This window comes from Saccostrea cucullata, unplaced genomic scaffold (assembly GCF_032062105.1).
Source record: "Saccostrea cucullata isolate Sc308-1 unplaced genomic scaffold, CSIRO_AGI_Scuc_v1 ctg44, whole genome shotgun sequence".
Classification (NCBI taxonomy): Eukaryota; Metazoa; Mollusca; class Bivalvia; order Ostreida; family Ostreidae; genus Saccostrea; species Saccostrea cuccullata.
In genome coordinates this window covers 344,547-365,288 of record NW_026938421.1, presented here as the reverse complement: position 1 = coordinate 365,288, position 20,742 = coordinate 344,547, and the positions used below count along the sequence as shown (strand labels likewise).

Below are 20,742 nucleotides of genomic sequence, written 5' to 3'. Positions count from 1 at the left end.
CCGATAATTTAACAGATATGAATTGTATCACAGGTACATACATGTATATATTCTGTATATGTTTATATATATTATTATACAGCCGTCACAAAAACAAAATGCTTGAGTACACTTAGGCTGTAAGTCTTTCAATGTGATTTTTGACTGATTAACACTGAATAAAACAATCAATTTATTTATAATCACATTCCAAAAAAAACTTGCAGGCTTGTAAGAATTAAATGAGTCCTTGGTGCAGTTGATGCAGTTGATGAAGATTCTTTTTTTTTTTTAAATTATTTCTAGATTAAAAATTATGAAAAATAAGATTACTTAGTATTTCTGTGATCACCTAATTCAGACCCCCCACCCCTTTCTCTTTCAACTCTAAAGCGCTCTGGTGATCAAGACTTTCTCACCTGTAATCGGTATCGTTAAGACGCTTAATGACGCACCTGTATAAAATGTAGCCAAAATATTTCAAATTTTAAAAACATTTTAGGGGAAATACAAAAGTGTTATCGTTTGTAAATAATTTTATTATTGTCTATATAAGGAGACTGGACATCAAACAACCCAGGTGATACCTTAAATTACAGGTAAATTGATACCAGACAGATTACTTGTGCAGAAACCGTCAACAAAACACAAAGGCAGATCATTGATTTAAAATGGGACGCCCAGAAGAAGAATATGAAGTTTCACTGCTGACGAAGATTGCAACGATAGTTTTAATTGTAACAACTTTGTTTCAGCTGATAGGTATGAATATTCTATTGTTTTTTTCATCATATTTATATAGCATCCGAATCCGGAAGTGAATACTCAAATAACAACATTAATGAAATAAACAGTTAATAAGATGAGAAAACTACTATTCATTTGATTCTAGCACAAAAGGAAGCTTAGAAACAATAAATTAAGGGTTTGATTTTGATAAAATATGATCTGTTTCAATAACCAGGGAAAAAAATATTGTTTATATGTCTCTGGTTTGATTATGCATGCTTTTTTCCCACTTTAAATACTTTTTATTAATAATTCAAGGCAATCAAGATGTAAATAAAATCATATAAAAAGATTTAATGTCCAGGACACACAGCTTGATTGCCTCTGGTTACCATTAAACTCCCAGGACTATTTTAATAGGATTTGCCTCGTCACACTGGGTGATATCTGTAAGTGCGGAATATGGCATCATCGAGTACTCGGGACTGTGGGAGAAATGTGCGGACCTGTCCATTGGTTACCATGACTACAAGTGTGCCGGATTTGTCTGGGAGGATTTCCAGGTGTCCCGTGAGTGGTTAATTTTTACCAAGGCCAATCATTAAACTCATAATTAACAGCCAATGATGCACTTTTTTCTCTCATAAAAATTTAAAAATTGTGAGTTTTTTAATACAATGTTCAAAGTAAACTTGTAACATCATTTTGGTACATACATACAGCCTCATGCATCCTCCGGGGCATGGAGAGGATAAGTAAGTAAGTTTAAGGTACACCTATTGTTAAACTGTAAAATTAATTTCTGAATATCTTGTTTCAGATTGGTTCCGTACGATTCAGACAATGGAGGCTATGGGATTCGTGGGCCTGCTGACAACTGTTGTCCTGATCGGGGCCTACATGTTTAGAACTCCACTCCAGGGGAAGAAGGGGGTCAAGAGACTCCTAGTCACCCTCTGTATCCTGTGTGGTCAGTATCAATCTGTAGAAATAAGCAGTCAACGACTTCAAAGATACTCCCTCTCCTCTTATACTTACACAATGATCCAAAGAAACTTTCATTTGTCTATCAGTCAAATTCAAGGTCTAACCCCCCATGAAAACAACACAGATAGTTAATACATTTTATATACTGTATATTTAAATATATATATTTCACCATTTTACAGAATCAGTTGATCATTCCGATTGTTATCAATGGTTGACTTTTCTTTCCTACAGGGGTTTTGATCGTGGTTTCCTGTATCATATTCGCGTCCCTGAAGAACACCCTCCGAGCGCGACACATGCCGGGATCTACAGCGGAACTCTCCTGGAGTTTCTACTTCAGTCTCGTGGGTGGACTCGGATCCATCGCGACTTCCTTCCTCATCTGCTTTGGATGAATGCCTTCATACAAACATCAAAACTGCTAGTGTATATATCACAAAGGAATCACATATTCAGCGACTCTTTTTATATTCGTTTCTACAAACTGCTTTGATATGACATATTCATGTAGAGCAAGTGTATAAACAGGTGCAAACTGAAAGTACATGTAATAATGTATATGCATGATTTTAATATATCCTTTCCATTCATTCCTTCATTGTACAAACCGTTGCTTCATCTTTTTTTATGTACACTCATTGTATGAAGCCATAGGCATAATTCAGCAAATCACTATATAGAACGTGGAAAAATTGTATTTTTGATTGGATTCATTCTCCAAAGACTAATTTACTTTTAAAAATCTCATTGCCATGGTTATGTATATTTTTTTTTTACATGTTTACATCAGATCACTGGAGGAAAAGAAGCATATCTGTATATAAAGTTTTTATTATTACCGGGCATACTTGTATATAATTTTAATATTAATCATCTGACACAGTATCACTGCTGAATTTATAAACAAGGGATATTCAGGGATACTCATTATTTAATTTGTATAAATGTAACAAAAGAAATAAATTTTGTAAATTTAGAGTATCTGCAATTTATTTCTCAACATACAAAATGTTCATATACAAGGGGTACACATACAATGCTTTCATTTTTTTAAATCTACCTTTCATATTAAATATATTGAAAAGAAATCTAGAAAAAAAAATTATTTGTAAGTTTTAATGAATTTGATTTTTACATATAAGTTCCAGAATAAGCATGTGTGGGGAAAAAAACCTGCTTAATATTGTTTCTATCTCACTGGGAAACAAAAACTTAAATGAAAAATCTACATTTTAATAAGTATCTGTTTCTTTAAAAAAAAAAAAACCTTAATTTCAGTAAATGCCCTATTTATGATCTCAAGAGTCCAAACAATGATTAACTGTAATAACAAATTGAAGAAAAACATGTCCTGCATTAAATTTCTCACAATTCTTTTCATACAATTTTATTGTTACAGAGAAACAGCCTGACCGATTGAATGCTCTTTGAACACAACCTTTAATGACTTGTTCTAGTTGAACTGACAACACAATGATAGTCTCCCTGTAAACTTCACAGTCTCATCAGTTCACACACAATCACTCATCCTCTGGTTTATTGATCACTACCTCTTCATCTTCTTCCTGCAACAAAAAAATCATAACCTTCAGTAATTATACTCCAATCTAAAGTTTCCATCCCCCTAATATCACCTACCCTACCCCCAGGGGTCACCATTTGAATAAATCGGTTCTGCACTACACGAAGATGCCTGCACATCAACAAGACCAATCAAGACTCTGCTACTTAATATAAGATTTTTTATTTTTTTTTTTTGATGTTGGCCTATTTTCCCCTGTTTTGACCTCATCCTACCCTCCTACGAGAGACCAAAAGGATGTTTGCAAATTCATAGAACTTTTAATATTTGGGATTTTTAAATATTTTTTCCGATGTTATTCCCATGTGAAACTTTGATCACTTATTGAGATACATGTAAACCCTATCTGGAGGGCTATGATTCGAACAAAATACCCTGCCCTGTGTTTGATTAAATTTGAACCAGCAATTCTTGATTTTAAGCAGAGAACCTCATTTGAGCCTTTGACATAGTTAAGTGAACATGTACATATACTATACTGTAATAGCCAAATTTAACATAAACATCACATTTAAATCTTGAAGAATTTTCAACATCTACACTGTACTTACTGAGCTGTTTGAGGGGTCACATGCTTCACAGTGCCAGGAATAACCCCTCTGTTTAGGGGTCTTCTTCATGGGTGGATCCAGGCATCCAAAGTGGTAACACAATTTACATTCATCACACCTACAAACAGCAATTCACAAGTAAATCTGTTTGCTTTGTCATTGGATGGTACAATGTACCTTAAATGCCAACTGTCAGTTTGTTTTCTTTTAAATTAAAATAACATCTTAACCTACTATGGTTTTACTTCTTAGTTCACCGATCTAAAAGATTTCAGCTACAAAGTATATAGATCTACATTGTACATATTTGTACTCTTGTTCAAATAACAGCGTGTCACTTTGCTTGATTGACCGTGGTAAAATTCACAAATTGATTACCATATTTTATGTTATACAGGTACTTATTTATGATTATACATGTATTTAATGGGAGCCTTACTTGACCATGCCGGAGCTATCCCCAGGCTTACTGCACACAGCACACGTCATGCCCTCTGGAATCTCGTCCACTTTAGCCTTCTTATTGGCCGACCCCACGGACTGTCTTTGCTTCTTTGGCTGAAATGAAAGTCAACATTTATACATGTATTTTGAGTATTTCTTCTCTCTTTAATACATTAAATGTAAGACCTAGGATATTTATCTGATTTAACAGAACGGTTCCTCCAGATTCCTTGTCAATGTTATAATTTATATACCTTGGTTTCTTCATCATTTTCCTCTCCCTGTTTTCCTGGCTTCTTCTTCTTCTTTCTTTTCTTTGCCTTCATATTGTACTTTGTCAACTGAACATACACAGCATAAAATTTTACATTCACCAGCTCAAACACTATATATGCATTAGTGTGTTTCATTTATTTCATATCTTCAATCTTCCTGCAAATAATCTCTTTTGCATTACAGACTTACTTTCACTGTAAGGCAAAAAAAAATTAATTTCTTGGTTCTCAGGCCCTCCCTCATCTCTTCCAAGGGTGCCTCATTGACCCTTTTTATTGCTAAATCAATAAAATATAAACACCAAATCACCTCCCTCATCATTTTTTGAGGTTTTGTACAATGTAAAAAGCTGCCTCATCATGTTTTGGGGGCAATAAAAAAGAAAAAAAAAATGTCTCCCTCCCTCATCATATTTCTTGAAAAAAAGGCCTGAGAACCAAGTAATTAACTTTGCATGGCCTAATCCAAGTTTTTTCTGTATAAATTTAATTTATACATGGAAATCATTAAACTTAAATTTGAGATTGTAATATCTACCAAAATATTTATAATTATTTTTGACAAATATCATTACCTTTTCAAATTCAAATTTGAATTTCATATCAGGAGACCACTTTGTGGGCTCCTTAATCTTTTCACGGAGTTTGCGAGGGGCATCTAGATCTTTGGTTTCTACTTCTGATTCCCCACTGCTGGATTTAGTACATTCGGAACACTGCCTAGTAATGAAATAGAGAAGCCCTATTACATGGGATGTACAAATGATCACGACTGTGCAACCTGACTTATAAGTATAGAGAGAAACAATTAAAAACTCAATCTTTAATAACATTCAGAATACCTTAATCAAAATTATAAGTTCATATTTATTGAGAAACAAAATGAAATCAGTTCATATTGAATATAAAAGCACTTAATTTCACTCTTTGCTGGTGTGCTTTTCTGATGTCCTGAAACTTGACTTAATTTGAACTAAGGAATCTCCCCTTACCAGCCCATGATCTTGGTTTTCTTTGGCATGCGTGTGAGGGGTGGATCCAGACATCCCAGGTGGTAGTACTCCTTACAGTTGTCACAGTGGGCCAGGAAATGCTGGTTATTGGTCTTATGGCACAATGCACACCTAGACAAATGTCAAAAGTCCATATCACAGGTCCTAAGTCAAAAAGTTCAACTAGTAAGAAAACACCGGTTCATATAGAAGGGTTTCAGACGTTGTCCACTATTACTGGACACCTTTATAGAGAGTCTATACTTACTGGTGTATCACAGCTGGTGTTACGCTGTTCTTACGACTGATCACTCGAGACGGGGATGGCTTCCGAACTCTAAAATCTTCAGGGATAGGAAACTTCTGTTTACAAAAAAAAATCAAATTTTATTTGTGAACTTATTTTCACTTATTTCATACATTCTCCAATTTTAAATGAACATTAAATAACACGAAGTCCATATTAAGGAGCAGAAAAATGTTAAGTCATATTCGAGACCATGGGTAACATTATTTAAGAAGTCTTTTTCCAATCATGATGATCCACATTTAAACTTTCTTGAAATAAAAAAGAAACATAAGAGAAATGGGAGCCCCTCCTCACCTTGTCAGATAAGTCATTCAGCAGATTCCACAACTTCTCCCCCGTTTTTCTTTTTTCATTGGCGCAGTGTCTCAGTCCCTCCACATCAGAATACAACTACAAACCAAAATACAAGATGATGGGTAATATAACAAATTCATATATACCATGATACATACTGATATTGTACAAGGTTGCAGGAACAAAAATCTAATTCTACTAAATCTGAACATGATTTGAACTACAGTAGGGGGACAAAAGTGTTGAGAAAAAAATGGCGTCACTAGAATAAATCATAGATCCGCGCGTATTAAAAGTCGTGTATTTTTGTTCAGAGCTGGAATTTTGGAAATCCCCCTGAAATATAAACAGGTCAGTACAAGTGACTTATAGGCCTAGCATGACATATATTTCGTCATCTGCTATAGTTTCGTTGATGATCTATCTCGGTAACAAAATGGACACGAAACATCAGGAAATCTCACAACCCTTGAAACAAGTTATTGTGGAACTTTACTTAAACGGAGAAAAAATGTCAGCGATTGCAAGAAGTGTCAATAGGTCTCTGGCTTCAGTGTACTGTATTGTACGTAAATATCACGACACAGGATCAGTGGAATATTTGCAAAGGTCGGGTCGACCTCGTTCTTTCGACGATCGGGATTATCAGAAGCTCCAGAGGATTGTTAATAGAGATCGGAGGGCACCCTTAGGAGAAATTACAGCGCGATTTAATGAAAACAGAGCAACATCTGTGTCTCAGAAGACTGTAAAACGTAGACTTAAAGAAAATGGTTTCACTAGAGGTGTGTTTAAGAAAAAAGTTGTGATTAAAAATATTAACCAAAAGAAACGCTTGTCACGGTGTAGGGAAAAGAGATGGTGGGGTGTACAAACTCAGTGGTCCAAAGTTATATTCAGCGATGAATCTCAGATATGTGTTGAGAAAAATAATTGTGTTTATATTTGGAAAAAAGCAGGCGAGGGTTGGAGACCGGACTTAGTGCCACGACAAATGGCTGCAAATTCAGTATCATCTACTTATCTCTCGTTACTACTCGCCCTCAAATTTTGAGTAGGGTGCACAGCTGATTAAAAGATATAAAAAGTAGAGAATAGTAAATTTCAATGCGGTGAAAAGAGAACAGTATTAAGTTATTAGTGAAGATAGAAAGTTTAGAAAAACAGTATTCACAGTTAAAAGATATAAAACACTGTAATACAATTAAGGTCTGGTGTGATTCAATTTGCTCACTTCCAGTTTGAAATGTTCAACATCTGGAAGTGAGACAACACTGCCCGGCAGTCTGTTCCACTAAACTATTGTAAGAGGGAAAAAGAAATATTTATAGACATTTTTTGTAGTTTGTATCTGTCAAAAGGTGAGGGAAGGAGATGAACGGGTAGTCCTACTTGGGGGGAATGAACTGGTGTGGGGGTGCCTGTGCTTCAGTGGTATCGGAACTTTGTGTCGGGTGGAAGGGAATATTAATTCAGAAAAATATATTAACATCTTAGATTCAAACCTCTGGCCAGTTATAGTGCGGCATTTCCCACAAGGAAGTTACCTCTTTCAAGATGATAACGCCCCCGTACATTGCTCTCGTGTTACACAGGATTTTATTGCCAGAAACTTTATTAAGAACATGAGCTGGCCTGCACAGTCTCCAGACTTAAATATCATAGAAAATGTATGGCTTTATATTAAAAGAAAACTCCAATCACGGATGCACAATATAAATTCCGCAGACGAACTTTTTCAACAAACACTTAGGATATGGCAGGACATCAACGTAAATTATGTCAAAAATCTTTATCAATCGATTCCAAGAAGAATACAACAGGTCATCAGATTAAAAGGTCATCTTACTAAGTATTAAGGTCAGTTATTTTGTGATTTTGTCCTAGTAAGTCAGCTGTCAAGACGGTTTCCCGCTTGAGTTGTCTCTCTTGTTGGAAACGTGACGCCATTTTTTTCTCAACACTTTTGTCCCCCTACTGTACATGTACATGTATATATATATATATATATACAGTCAAATTTCATAATCTCAAGCTCCAAATCTACCAGGAAAAAGCTTTGAGATATGTATTTCTGAAGAATCAAGATCCTGGGTAAAATACTTCAAGAATACAGCATTGCTATTTCAATATCATTTGGATGTATCCATGGTATTTGAAATAATGGTGTTTGTGATACTGAAGTGAAACTGAACATTAGTTGATTCTGAATAAAATATCAACCAATCTGGCAAACCACAACCAGAAGTCTCTGTCGAGACTGTAGCTCTACTGGTTTGTACTTATCAAAAAAACCATTGCACTGTTTTATGTATCTTTATGTAGTCTACTTGTGTGCCAACTTATTTTGAAATCAAACAAAAACTGTAGAAGAAGTAGCGTTATAAAGGAATTTCACAGAAAATTCTATTTTTAGTAACCATGGCAACACCGTTCATCGAAATCAAAAACCGATGCACTATTCTATGTATCTTAGTGTAGTCTACTTGTGTGCCAAGTTATATTGAAATCAGACCAAAACTGTAGAAGGAGTAGCGTTTTAAAGGAATTTCACAGAAAATTCTATTTTTAGTAACCATGGCAACACCGTTCATCGAAATCAAAAACCGATGCACTATTCTATGTATCTTAATGTAGTCTACTTGTGTGCCAAGTTATATTGAAATCAGACCAAAACTGTAGAAGGAGTAGCGTTTTAAAGGAATTTCACAGAAAATTCTATTTTTAGTAACCATGGCAACACCGTTCATCGAAATCAAAAACCGATGCACTATTCTATCTATATTAGTGTAGTCTACTTGTGTGCCAAGTTATATTGAAATCAGACCAAAACTGTAGAAGGAGTAGCGTTTTAAAGGAATTTCACAGAAAATTCTGTTTTTAGTAACCATGGCAACACCGTTCATCGAAATCAAAAACCGATGCACTATTCTATGTATCTTAGTGTAGTCTACTTGTGTGCCAAGTTATATTGAAATCAGACCAAAACTGTAGGAGGAGTAGCGTTTTTAAGAAATTTCACAGAAAATTCTATTTTTAGTAACCATGGCAACACCGTTCATCGAAATTAAAAACCGATGCACTATTCTATGTATCTTAGTGTAGTCTACTTGTGTGCCAAGTTATATTGAAATCAGACTAAAATTGTAGGAGGAGTAGTGTTTTTGAAAAATTGTTTACAGACAGACAGACGGACGGACGCCGGACGCATTACTATCGCATAAGCTCTTCTGGTCTCTGACCAGTAGAGCTAAAAACATGCCTTCAAACTCTTGGGTGTATTCCAGAGCAGAGAGTTAAGGACCTTTAATATATCCCTCTCATTTTGTTACCTACAACTCAGCTGAGCTCTGTGTCATTGTAATACCTGATCATACTTCCTGCGTAGAATCTTTTCCTGTTCCTGGAGTTTTTCATTCTGTGACACAATATCCTTCATACAAGTCTTCATATTCTCTATCTTTGTGTTACGCTCTATCGTAGGTGAAAAAAAAATTATTTCACACAAACATCTATAAGAGTTATTCCCCTTGACATTCACTTACTGAACCTGAACAATACAGATAGACAGATAAATAAAAAAAAAATTTAGAACATTGAGAATATGTTTTATTGAAGAATATTAAAAACAGATACATACAAAACTGAAGAAATTTGTTAAGTTCTAACCTAGGAAATGGGTGATGAACTCCACAGAGAAAGAGGGCACCATAAAAGATTTCTTCCTTATTTCTTGTTTTTCATGGGTCACATGTTGGGACTGGAATGAAATAATTTGATAGAGATTAGTACATTGATATCTAGATGAACAGTGCGACTGGAATAAAATAATTTGATAGAGATTAGTACATTGATATCTAGATGAACAGTGCGACTGGAATAAAATAATTTGATAGTGACTGGTTCATTTATAGCTAGATCTAAAAACAGATAATTACTTTATGTATTACTTCACAGAGAATTACAAGAATTCTACTGCAAGCTCATGTAATTATAAATTTATCATTATTATTTCTAAAATTCTCTCTTCAAGATTAAATACCGTACATGTTGAAATTTTAGCGTGACGCAAATTTAGCAATTTGTCCTTAAAAACTGGTATTTTATTTTAAGCGAGATGTAATTTTAGTGATTTAAAAATGCTTACTAAAGAAGCTTATACAAATAAAACACAATTAATTTTTAGTGATATTTAATTTTAGCTATCTCGGCACCCTCACTAAAAATGCCAAAATTAAATCCTCACTAAAAATTCTGCTTATAGGGTATATGTTGAATATCCAGCGTTATAAGAGAATGAGATTGGATTTACCTGGGTTATAATGCCCATAAGTTCTGCTTTCCGTAACATTTTCTTTACAGCAGCAGGACTCGAGGTTAAATGTCTGACAAGTTTCTGTGTCGGCACTGTAAAAAGGGAGGTAAATAATAAACCACCAAAGTTATCCTTAAATATGCAGTTGGCACCTCAATTAATCAGTCTGGATACTTCCAAGTGATATTTGTTTCAAACATAATTTGCATTTATATCATCAATTATAAAAGTAATGTTTAAATAAGCTGGACAATTCATGAAACAGGACCTTCAGGAATACAACTGGATTGTTAATTGTACACATTTCCAAAGTTGAGTAACTTACCCCACGAAGGTGGTCTTTTGTGTTTTGCATTTTGGTATTTTGCCTGGTGTCTCCTCAACTTCCTTTCAAATCTTGTCTACAAAACAATGCCATAAGTACATGTAAGCTTCTGTACAAAAGAAGTTCACAAAATTACTTTATTGGTCACCCATTTATTTTCATTTCATAACATTAAGATAAATAACAATAGACTTTAATCGTTCTCTAGCCAAAGAATTTAATTCATATACAACAATGCACAGCTGTAACTGTTTCTGAGTAATATGGGATATGTAAATTGTCATATTTTTTTTTATTTTCACTCCACAAAAATACATTTTTTTTTTATTTTTCTAACTTATGAAGATATACATCTTGAAAAAAATGTATATATTAAAATAACTTTTATTTTGAAGAATTGGCTAAATTCTAATCAAAAGCAGTAGTTTCCATAGTCATTAAGATGTCATTATTCTGAATACTCACAATGGTTACTTGACACAAAATTTGCATGGACTCTTACTTTTTCCTTTTCATCCTCAATTTTTTTCTCTGGATGTTTTCTAATATGAGATTGTATTGCTAGCCAATTTCTTCTCTTGGCTCGAGACATCACCTTCTCTGCATGCATTTTACAGTAAGCAAAAAATGGATCAGCAATGTCCTAGAAAGTTTAAATTAAAAGACAATCTTTAATTGAAGTAAAAAAAACAATGATGACAGTTCTAAGAAAATTAATGATGCTGTCCCCTTACCATGCACTCTTCTGGAGCGGCTTCAGATAGCAGTCCTTCTCTCTGAGCACTAAAACAGAAATATAGAGTCTCTTAGATGTTTTTTTCAGACTAAAAAGGATATAAAAAAGGATTTTATAATACAATTTTATTTAAGAAAAATTTCCCACGTTGGAAGAATTGTTGGAGTATATACCCGATAGCTTAGATTTGGTTGGCAAAAAACAATGCAGCCCAGATGCAATCCTTGTTCATTTTCATATCAAGGATTAGAAAAAGTATGTGATCAGAACCCAAAGTAAATTTTCCCACCAATTTGTATCGTAATCAAAAAATATCTCTGTCGTCTTTTTCCTAGTGAAGGCAGTCAAAATTAGAGGAAAAAAATTATCAATAATTTGTTGATGACATTTGTGATTTATTGGAGAATAATGGCTGTGTAACCTCTTTGATCTTTGCAATAACCGTCATAGAACTACTAATAGTACATTTATGAACTAGTGTACCCAGTATATGTTTGATAAATGAATGAGTTGTAAATAGAGCATGTGTCCCTGTTTGTTCTGCAGCATACCATGTGACATGGAAATATGTTCTACACATCCCAGCATCACAGCTAATACAAACTCCAGTTCTACTGAATCTGGCATCTTCACACAATGAACACTCCTAAAACAGACATGTAAATCAATTAATTGATTTAGAGTACAATCAGCACTAAAATTACTGCAATGTTAAGATCTTATTCCATACAGTCTTCTTAAGTCCACTTACTCTAGCACCCCAGCGTGAGTATGGCATCTCAAACAATGTGACAGGGCTTAGTTTATCTACATCTCCAAAGGCGACCCCAGGGGTGTACAGTGCACACACAAGGTGTACCCATCTGAAACAATACAAATACTGATGAGGCTATATGTGACTTGTAGGTATTGAAGTATGTCATCAAATGTGAAAAATATTAGGAGTGGGACGATATACTGATACACCGATACATACCGAAATTTTCCTCTAAGATACGGTTTACGATACAAGCATTCATATATCAGTACGAAACGATACACGAACGACCTATCCAAAAATTGAAAATGAAAGTACCTGTCCTTGGAAAATGTCGGCTTGTACGAAGCAGAGATGATGTTGATATTGAAAACATACTGTAGAACTAATAAGTCGTTGATTTGGGGTACAATGTTTTCACTTTTAAGCAGCCTTGGAAGATTGGACAAGAAATGTTCAGTATGTAAAGCGTGCTATACACAGAAAGTATTGTTTCTGAACATTTGATATTATTACATGTAATTGTTAGTCCGTCTTATACTTTTTTTTGTAATCTCAACTTGGCCACAGACTTTCAGCAATTAATAATGTAAATGTGATGTTTTTAAATGAATTTTTAGTCAGTGTTCTTATATGAACTACACAACTATTTCTAAACAACTTGTTAATAATAATATATACATGTATTATATTAAATTGTATTTTTAAAGTTTTAATCAATGAAATTGATGAACTTCAAGTATTAATTTCAAAGCACACATGATTTGATATAGAATAATTTGTTGATTTAATGTCAAGACCAAAAAAAAATGAAATAAAATACTAATTCTTTTGAATAGTTTTATAATTTATCATAATATTGAGATACGTATCGTATCGTGCTAATGTAGCAAGATACGTATCGTAACGCAAGATCTGTGTATTGTCCCACCCCTAAAAAATATTTTCTCCATAATGTTGACATTCATAAGTTCATACTTTCCTGCATCTGTTTCTTTGAATATACCTCCAGGATTTGGACATAATTCACAGATCTGTAAATTATAAAGTAATGGATGTAAAGGGTGTTAAGAAAGTTTGTTCCACATTTTTCTTTTATTTTCAAAAAGAAATACGATGAGAAGATATTTACAATTTGTGATATTTCATGTTTACAGAGTCCATTCTTGCTACTGATAAGGTTTTAACTGTCTTTTGTTAAATCAATAAGGGGAGGGCAGGTATTAAAACAGATTATGTCTGTTCAGATAAATTAGGGATAACGCATATTTGTAACATACGAGGGGTGATCAGAAAGTTCGCGAACTAATTGAATAACTTCCATAAAAGAAACAATATTTGGTTTTAATGTTGATTATATTTTAAATTAATCCTCCCCGATTTTAATGCACATCTGCCACCGTTCTGCGCATGTGTGAATCACGTGATATTGGCGGTCACGTGACCCCCTCCGTAGCGTTCTGTCACAAAAGTTGAAAGATTTTTCTGAGTTTTATATTTCTTTCCATGTGAGTTAATTTTTATGACAAGAACAGGTCATTTGTCAGAAATGGTCATATCTCGGCAACAGAATGGGTGAATAAGAATATCCTTTCCAAAAATAAGCATGACGACCATTAAAACACAAATCTTCTGTCTCGGGAGAGACCTTTATTCAAGGTGGATAGAGAATGGGTGCCTCCTTTTTATCATATCTAATATGTTTAAAATCTAAAGTAAATGACATCTTAGGTATTTAATACTTATATTATTGTTCAAATATTCATTTATTTTTCAAAGTGTTAATTGGAGATCTTTGATAGCATATTGCTTAATTAAAAATACATATCTTTTCAAACTTGCTTTCACTGGGAAAGATGACAAGTATCATGTTTAACCATCAGTCTTCCTTCACTAAAACGATCAATACAATCATTAATTGAATTTATAGGAACTCATTTATCTCAATAAACTGTGTACAAATTATTATATGATACTGTAGAGGGATTTCTAAGATATACAATAAATTGTTCAGTCGTTTGTTGAACAAGTTCGACTGAGACAACCATTTTTCGTCACAAGTGACCTACATAGTGACGTCGTTTTCATATTGTGATGTCACAAACAAGGAGAAAAACTTTATTCAGCATACGCTATTTTTAGAACTTGTGTATGGCTACGTGTGTACCGAATTTCATTCTAATCTGAATTGTGGTTTTGTAGATATAGAGATAGTTCGCGAACTTTTTGATCACCCCTCGTATATTAAGCACACAGGTCAAAACATCCTTTCAAATATTAAGCAAAAATTATCAAATCTGTGAAAAATTCCAAAACGACAATTCTATTCTATTGAAAAGTGATCTATCGTTCTTATACCTATGCTCATCAGCTTGTCTGATGCAAGATAAGATCATATGAAGAAAAAACAGTAAACTATCCTTTATTTTCACTCAAAATGACCAGCATTTCTATCATTCGAGTACTTTAAAGATGTTATATATATTTTCATATGGAAGAAAAATCCTATAATTTCCTGCTAGAAATGAATTGCTAGAAATCTAAAGCACACTCTTGTGATTTTGTCAGACTTGAAAATTCATCTCTTTAGTTAAGCACTACTTTGAAATTTTTGAAAATATTTCATCCTGGAACGAACTTTCTTAACACCTCTTATGTACACAGATCTATCTTGACACAGTACTTGATGTATACAGGTATTTCATTTCATGTTCAGCATAACTATTTCACCTTTTAAAATAAATAAAATTTATAAAACCTCACTTTGCATAAACAAACTTCATGCTTGCTGATATAAGTATAAATTGCTGATTAAGATTTCCATTATTTGACTGTAATACTCACTGGTTTAAGACCGGCTTTACAAGCATCACAGAACCAGGGTTCAGTACTGGCTGATGACTCAGTGCTACACGACGAATGGTTCTCACTGATTCCATAGCAACCTGCCCAGCAACAAAAAAACTTAATTTTCATAAATATGTTTCAATTCCACTATAATGACAATTACAATCTGACCGATGCATATAATAAATATATTGTATGTAAAATTAATTTACAAATAAAATAATCTTACCCTCGTGAACGGATGCTCCACAATTATCACACTCCACAATCTCATCATCCTCCTCACTGAAAACAATTGATACACAACAATTGTAAACAAAATATCCACAATAAATTGATAACAACAATTGTATCCAAATCTATTTTATCCACAAACAATTGATACACAACAAATGTATCCAAATCTATTTTATCCACAACAAATTGTTACACAATAAATGAGTTTCATGATATATGTTTCTTTGACTCTCCCGTTCTTCTCCAGATTCCCTCCCTTGTAATACTTATTGTAGTTCATCCCTATCCCCTGGGGATCATGGTTTGAACAATAAAGAACTACACTACTCCAGAAAGCTTCCACAAAAGTTACACTTTTTTTGACCCATTGGTTCTTGAGGGAATTTAATGACCCAACCCTATTTTTGACTTTTCTTGATCATCTCTCCTATAAATGAGATTTGGGCTTCTTTTTTTTATAATTTAAACTCTCTTACACTCAAGAATGTGTTTTAACTTCTTTGGTTAAAATTGGTACAGCAGTTCTTAAGAAGAAGTCGAAAAGCAGACAACAGGTGAGGCCATTCCAAGTTTTTTCTCTGTTTAGCGTCCACTCATCTTTCAAAAACCTACCTACCTATTCGCAAAAAACACACAAGCCAAAACATAAAACACAAGCTTAAAAGTCATAAAAATGATGTCCTTCAAATGATTTGATCTAAATAAACTGCTTTAATAGAAGAAATATCTATTCTTAAGCAAATTACAAATGCTTACAATACATCCAATGTAACTTACTGTACAGAATTATTTGGAGAAATTTACAAAACTCAAAAATTTCGGAATCAGGACAACACGCCCCCAAGACAAGTCACCCCCAACACTTCTTAAAACAACTCCCCCCCAATTTAGGACAACTCCCCCACCCCCCAAGACAGCTCGCCCCCACTGTTTATTTTCTTGTGAACTCCAAGGAAAAAAATACCTGTTATTCAATAATGTATATTTTATATGCAAATTTAAATCATAAACAATACTTACAGTTGTAATAGCTAGGTTATTTATTTTTTCCATGATGCATTAACGTCATTTTTTTGTATAAATGCATTGTGTATGCATAAAAGATTTATCATAATATCCATGCTTTCTTTCATTTTATTCTAACGAAATAGAATGAAAAAAATGCATAGTTTCTTTTCTTTTCATTTTTTATTATTTTATATATATTTTTAATATTATTTATCAAATATTTCTATTTTAATGAACATTTTCTTCATTGTTAAAACATCCAAATTATTTAATGACGAAATTAACGTTAAAGTAAAATCGGCGGCATTAGGAAACTGATGATAATGATAATAAAAACATCAGACAGAAATTTTAATGACACACCCAAGCTAACAACTAATTTTGATACTTCAAAGTGATAACTAATTCAAATTAGTACCTGCACGCTCCAATATTACGAATTTTTTTAGTGTTAAAAAAATTGGCATGTCGTATCCAAGCTCTGAAGCAGTTTCAACGTTATGGAGAATTTTATCATGCAAGCTCTGAAAATTACATTTATTTAGTTTATATAGGTTTTGTGATGAAAGTTTAAAATAAATCTGTGAATTTAGCGAAGATATAGATAAAAAGTGCCAGTGTGACAATAGTGATAGTGTTTAAATTATTAATATTTGTTTCGTTTTTTAATAGTATGAGAAAAAATATTTTCTGATATTTGTTTTAATTTTGTAGAAACAAATTGAATTCAAATATCTATAAAATATATTTAATATTTGCTGGTTTCTTAAACTGGGTGCGAGTTGTCTTGAATGGGGGCGAGTTGTCCTAAATTGGGGGCGAGTTGTCCTGAATAGGTGGCGAGTTGTCTTGGGGGCGACCTGTCTTGGGGGCGAGTTGTCCATCATTCAAAATTTCGACTATATTTATCAATTTCAGGACTCCTGTTGTTGTGTGTTTTTACTCATATGGGATGTCAAAAACCAAGGCGCACGCGGACACTAAACATAGAAAAAACTTGGAATGGCCTGATCAGAAAAGCTCAATTGAGCTTTCAGATTAGGTGAGCTAGTAAGAGAAGACAGATTACCTGATGTCCCCTAAACACACACAGCAGATGGTGACCTTGATTGGTTTGTGTTTGAATGGAATGTAGGGCACTACTCCTTCACTCTGTAACAAAGTAAACAGACATTTCATTTCAAATTTTACTTCCAATAACACTTTTACTCGCTCTAATACTGGCAATATTTACTTTAAAGAATATGTATATAAATGATTTGTGTGACATTATAAAGCAATTCTATTTGTATCTAACATTTCAGATCTTAATTCAAACAATGATTAAGAACAAGTTTCCTGATCCTCACCTTTTCCGTCCTTTCAGCGTCGTCTTTAGACAAACAGCTGCCAGATTCCTCAAGGACACTGTCTGGTTCTACACTCGCCTCTGTTTTCTTCTCTTTCTTGTCCTCCTCCTCCTCCTCCTCATCATCATCATCATCACCATCACCATCTTCATCATCTTCCTCTTCTTCTTCTTCAGATTTTTGATTGTCATCCTCATCCGAGTCATCAAAACCTTTGAAAAATGAAAATCAATAGAACTCTAAAATGAAACTTAAAAAACTAAATATATCACATATTGATAAAAAATGGCCATATTTTACTGGGGAACCTCCTCACCAGGCAAAACAGATAAAATTCTCTGATTATTACTGTGTAATAAAAAATGTTGATGTCAATAAGTTCCTTTGATTTAGTACAGTAAAAAAATTGTTTCTTTGTGACGTAGACCCATAAACGAAACAACGATGCAAAGTCTTCATCTAGAGGGAATTCAAAGGTTTCCCCCTAAACCAGGGATCGAAATTAACTTTTTTAACCACAGGCTAATTTTAGCCTGTACATATAAAATCTACAGGCTAAAATGAAGATCAACAAGCAAAAATTAAAAGAAGGATTAAATGTCTTTTTCATGCTAATTTAAATCAATAATAATACAGGTCCTTCTATAGTAGGTCAGTACAGAATTAAGAACATCAATGTTTTTACATTAAAAAAAAGTAATCTGGCCTAAAAGAAAAAAACACACACACAAAAAAAAATTAAAATATATTTATTTCCTGTAATTCCTGTAACATTCCAAAAAAGAAAATCAATATGATCAAGGGTATGTAGGTTGGGATTTTTGGCTACTGAATAATGGGGTCAAACATCCCGGGCATAATTAACCAGGTGTGATATTTACAGCGGGCACCTAACATGGCTGTCTAGCTGCAGAAAACGATCTTCAAAAAGTCATGGGAGAAATTATTTGGTGTAAAACTAATGATTATCTAAGGTAAATTTTGACAAGGTTGACACATTTTATATGTCAAATAAACTACAATGAAACATTTTTGTATAAATTGCATCAGCTGATTGGGAAATGGTGACAGAATCAACCGAGGTTTACCGAATCAGGCGAATGCATTGTGACTCTTTTCAAATTTCAAAAAAGCAAGACGAATTACCAGAAAAATATGGATACAAGACTACTTGGGTCAAAAACACCACTCGCTAAAAATTTCGAGTGTCTTCTATTTTTACTCGCTGTTTTAAAAATCAACTCGCATTTTGCGAGTATTTCTCGCTAACTTCGAACCCTGTAAACAATTTTTCTTTAAATGTAAACAAGGTTCTCATAATTAAGCTTTAATAAACATTTTAATTTTAGGATGAAGATGATACCTTTATGGTGTTTGTCCAATTCAAAATCACTGTCATCACTGTCATCAGCCCCGCCAAAGTCCACCTGAATTAGGTGCTTCTGCACTGGCTTCACCCTCCTCTTTCTGGGGTCTCTTTGTACTGTAAAAATACATCAAAACATTTTTTTTTTCATTAGAGATATGCAAAATTAACAATCCAATTATTTTTACTATATAAGAGTTTTAAATATTACACCACAATGTATGCAACATAACTAGCAAATGTCTGGGTTGGACTTTGGTTTTTTTTGGCTGCATGGAACCTTACTCCTACAATTATTTCAATTTTTCAACAAAAGTACTTTTGATTTGACTTCAAGTTATTTCTGCTGACTGCTTGTCAGAAAACATAAATTCCTATTATTTCATAGCGAAAAAGTTTCGTTTTGTTAGATTCTCTGCATTCCAATCCCGATCGTTAAACAGAAGATTTGTTTTGTTTTCTGCTTCAATTTTGAAAATATTGAATTTATTGCTGATAAAGATTAACAATTTGTTTAATGTGTAAGTTTAATCACAAATAATGAAAATTTTACTGTTTTATGTCATTTGGTAATTTCAATGCCTGAATATTTGAATATACAACTTATTTCCACTTATGATTTCAGCGGCAAGTAATTTTACAATGGATGCTAGTGGTTACACGGCGCCAAGTCAAAAGTATCTCACTGCAAACCTCTTGCATGCTGGAGTAGGTGAACCTCACCCCACCCACCCATCCCAAACCCCAAAATTGCCCTGAAACTGACTTTGTACATCCTTGCTTGTTTACTATGCCTTGTAAATCATGTATATTAAATTACTAGATGCCCATGGGCTATTATGATCACCTGAGTTATCATAAGTTTCTTAAGCTATGGCCACCTACAATATTACAGATATATATTTGTGAGGAAAAAAACTGTAACAGGACTGTCTAGGTATTAGTCCCGTACATAATGCGAGTTCAGAAGAATAAAAGAATAACAAGAATTCCATTGTTTAAAGAATTAGAATCCATATTCTGTTGCAATAATACATCAAGTAAGAAGAAAAGTTCTTTCATTTACGCGTATAAAATGGTTGTGAATCATTAAAATATATGAGTAAGTCTTAAATCAATCAAAATATTTCAATTCAGAATAAAATTTTGCATGTCTTAGTCTTACACATAGTTTTATATAAAAATTCAACACTTGGGTCAACTTCAAGATCCACATTGTCGGCCATTTTGGTTAATATAAGCTCTTAACTGACCAAGATCTCTTTGCGGTGTGTAATAAATTCGCCCCCTCCCCATGATAAAGGTATATAACTTTTTTCATTAATTATATTACATGTCTTCTAGGTGTATATCTTTTGAAATAATTTTTTAAACACTTAATTGAAATACTTTTTGATAAAAGAATTTAATAAAAAAAAATAATAAAAAAAATTATTTTTCTTATTAAAAATTCTCCAATCATAGGCACTTCTTTCTGTACATAAGTTTAGAAGCATAGTATATTAATAGCACAAAATGTTGTTATTATTATACTATTGGTCAAAAATGTATTACAGAAACAATTTCTGTGTCCCCTCTCCCAACCATTTCCGAGCTTTCGCCTCTAGATGTGAGTTTGAAACACACAATACACAAAACAACTCGACACCTATTTAA

General features: G+C 33.3%; 2 protein-coding genes across 2 annotated transcripts; one reads left to right on the top strand and one right to left on the bottom strand.

The window, feature by feature from the left end:
• The first annotated feature begins 411 nt into the window (after positions 1-411).
• LOC134250194 (uncharacterized) lies at positions 412-2,674 on the top strand. Its single transcript, XM_062732546.1, has 4 exons — positions 412-741; positions 1,129-1,278; positions 1,529-1,678; positions 1,930-2,674. Exons 1-4 carry the CDS (start codon positions 651-653, stop codon positions 2,091-2,093), a joined length of 555 nt encoding a protein of 184 aa, XP_062588530.1. The 5' UTR covers positions 412-650; the 3' UTR covers positions 2,094-2,674.
• Positions 2,510-20,383, bottom strand: LOC134250193 (PHD finger protein 14-like). Its single transcript, XM_062732545.1, has 23 exons — positions 20,252-20,383; positions 19,084-19,203; positions 17,721-17,932; positions 17,441-17,523; positions 15,356-15,411; positions 15,124-15,224; positions 13,258-13,313; positions 12,274-12,385; positions 12,074-12,168; positions 11,521-11,569; positions 11,289-11,429; positions 10,787-10,862; positions 10,459-10,553; positions 9,816-9,906; positions 9,514-9,620; positions 6,147-6,242; positions 5,811-5,905; positions 5,543-5,674; positions 5,126-5,270; positions 4,530-4,616; positions 4,271-4,389; positions 3,832-3,949; positions 2,510-3,263 (listed from the first exon to the last, which is right to left on the bottom strand). Exons 1-23 carry the CDS (start codon positions 20,310-20,312, stop codon positions 3,219-3,221), a joined length of 2,292 nt encoding a protein of 763 aa, XP_062588529.1. The 5' UTR covers positions 20,313-20,383; the 3' UTR covers positions 2,510-3,218.
• Positions 20,384-20,742: the final 359 nt, after the last annotated feature.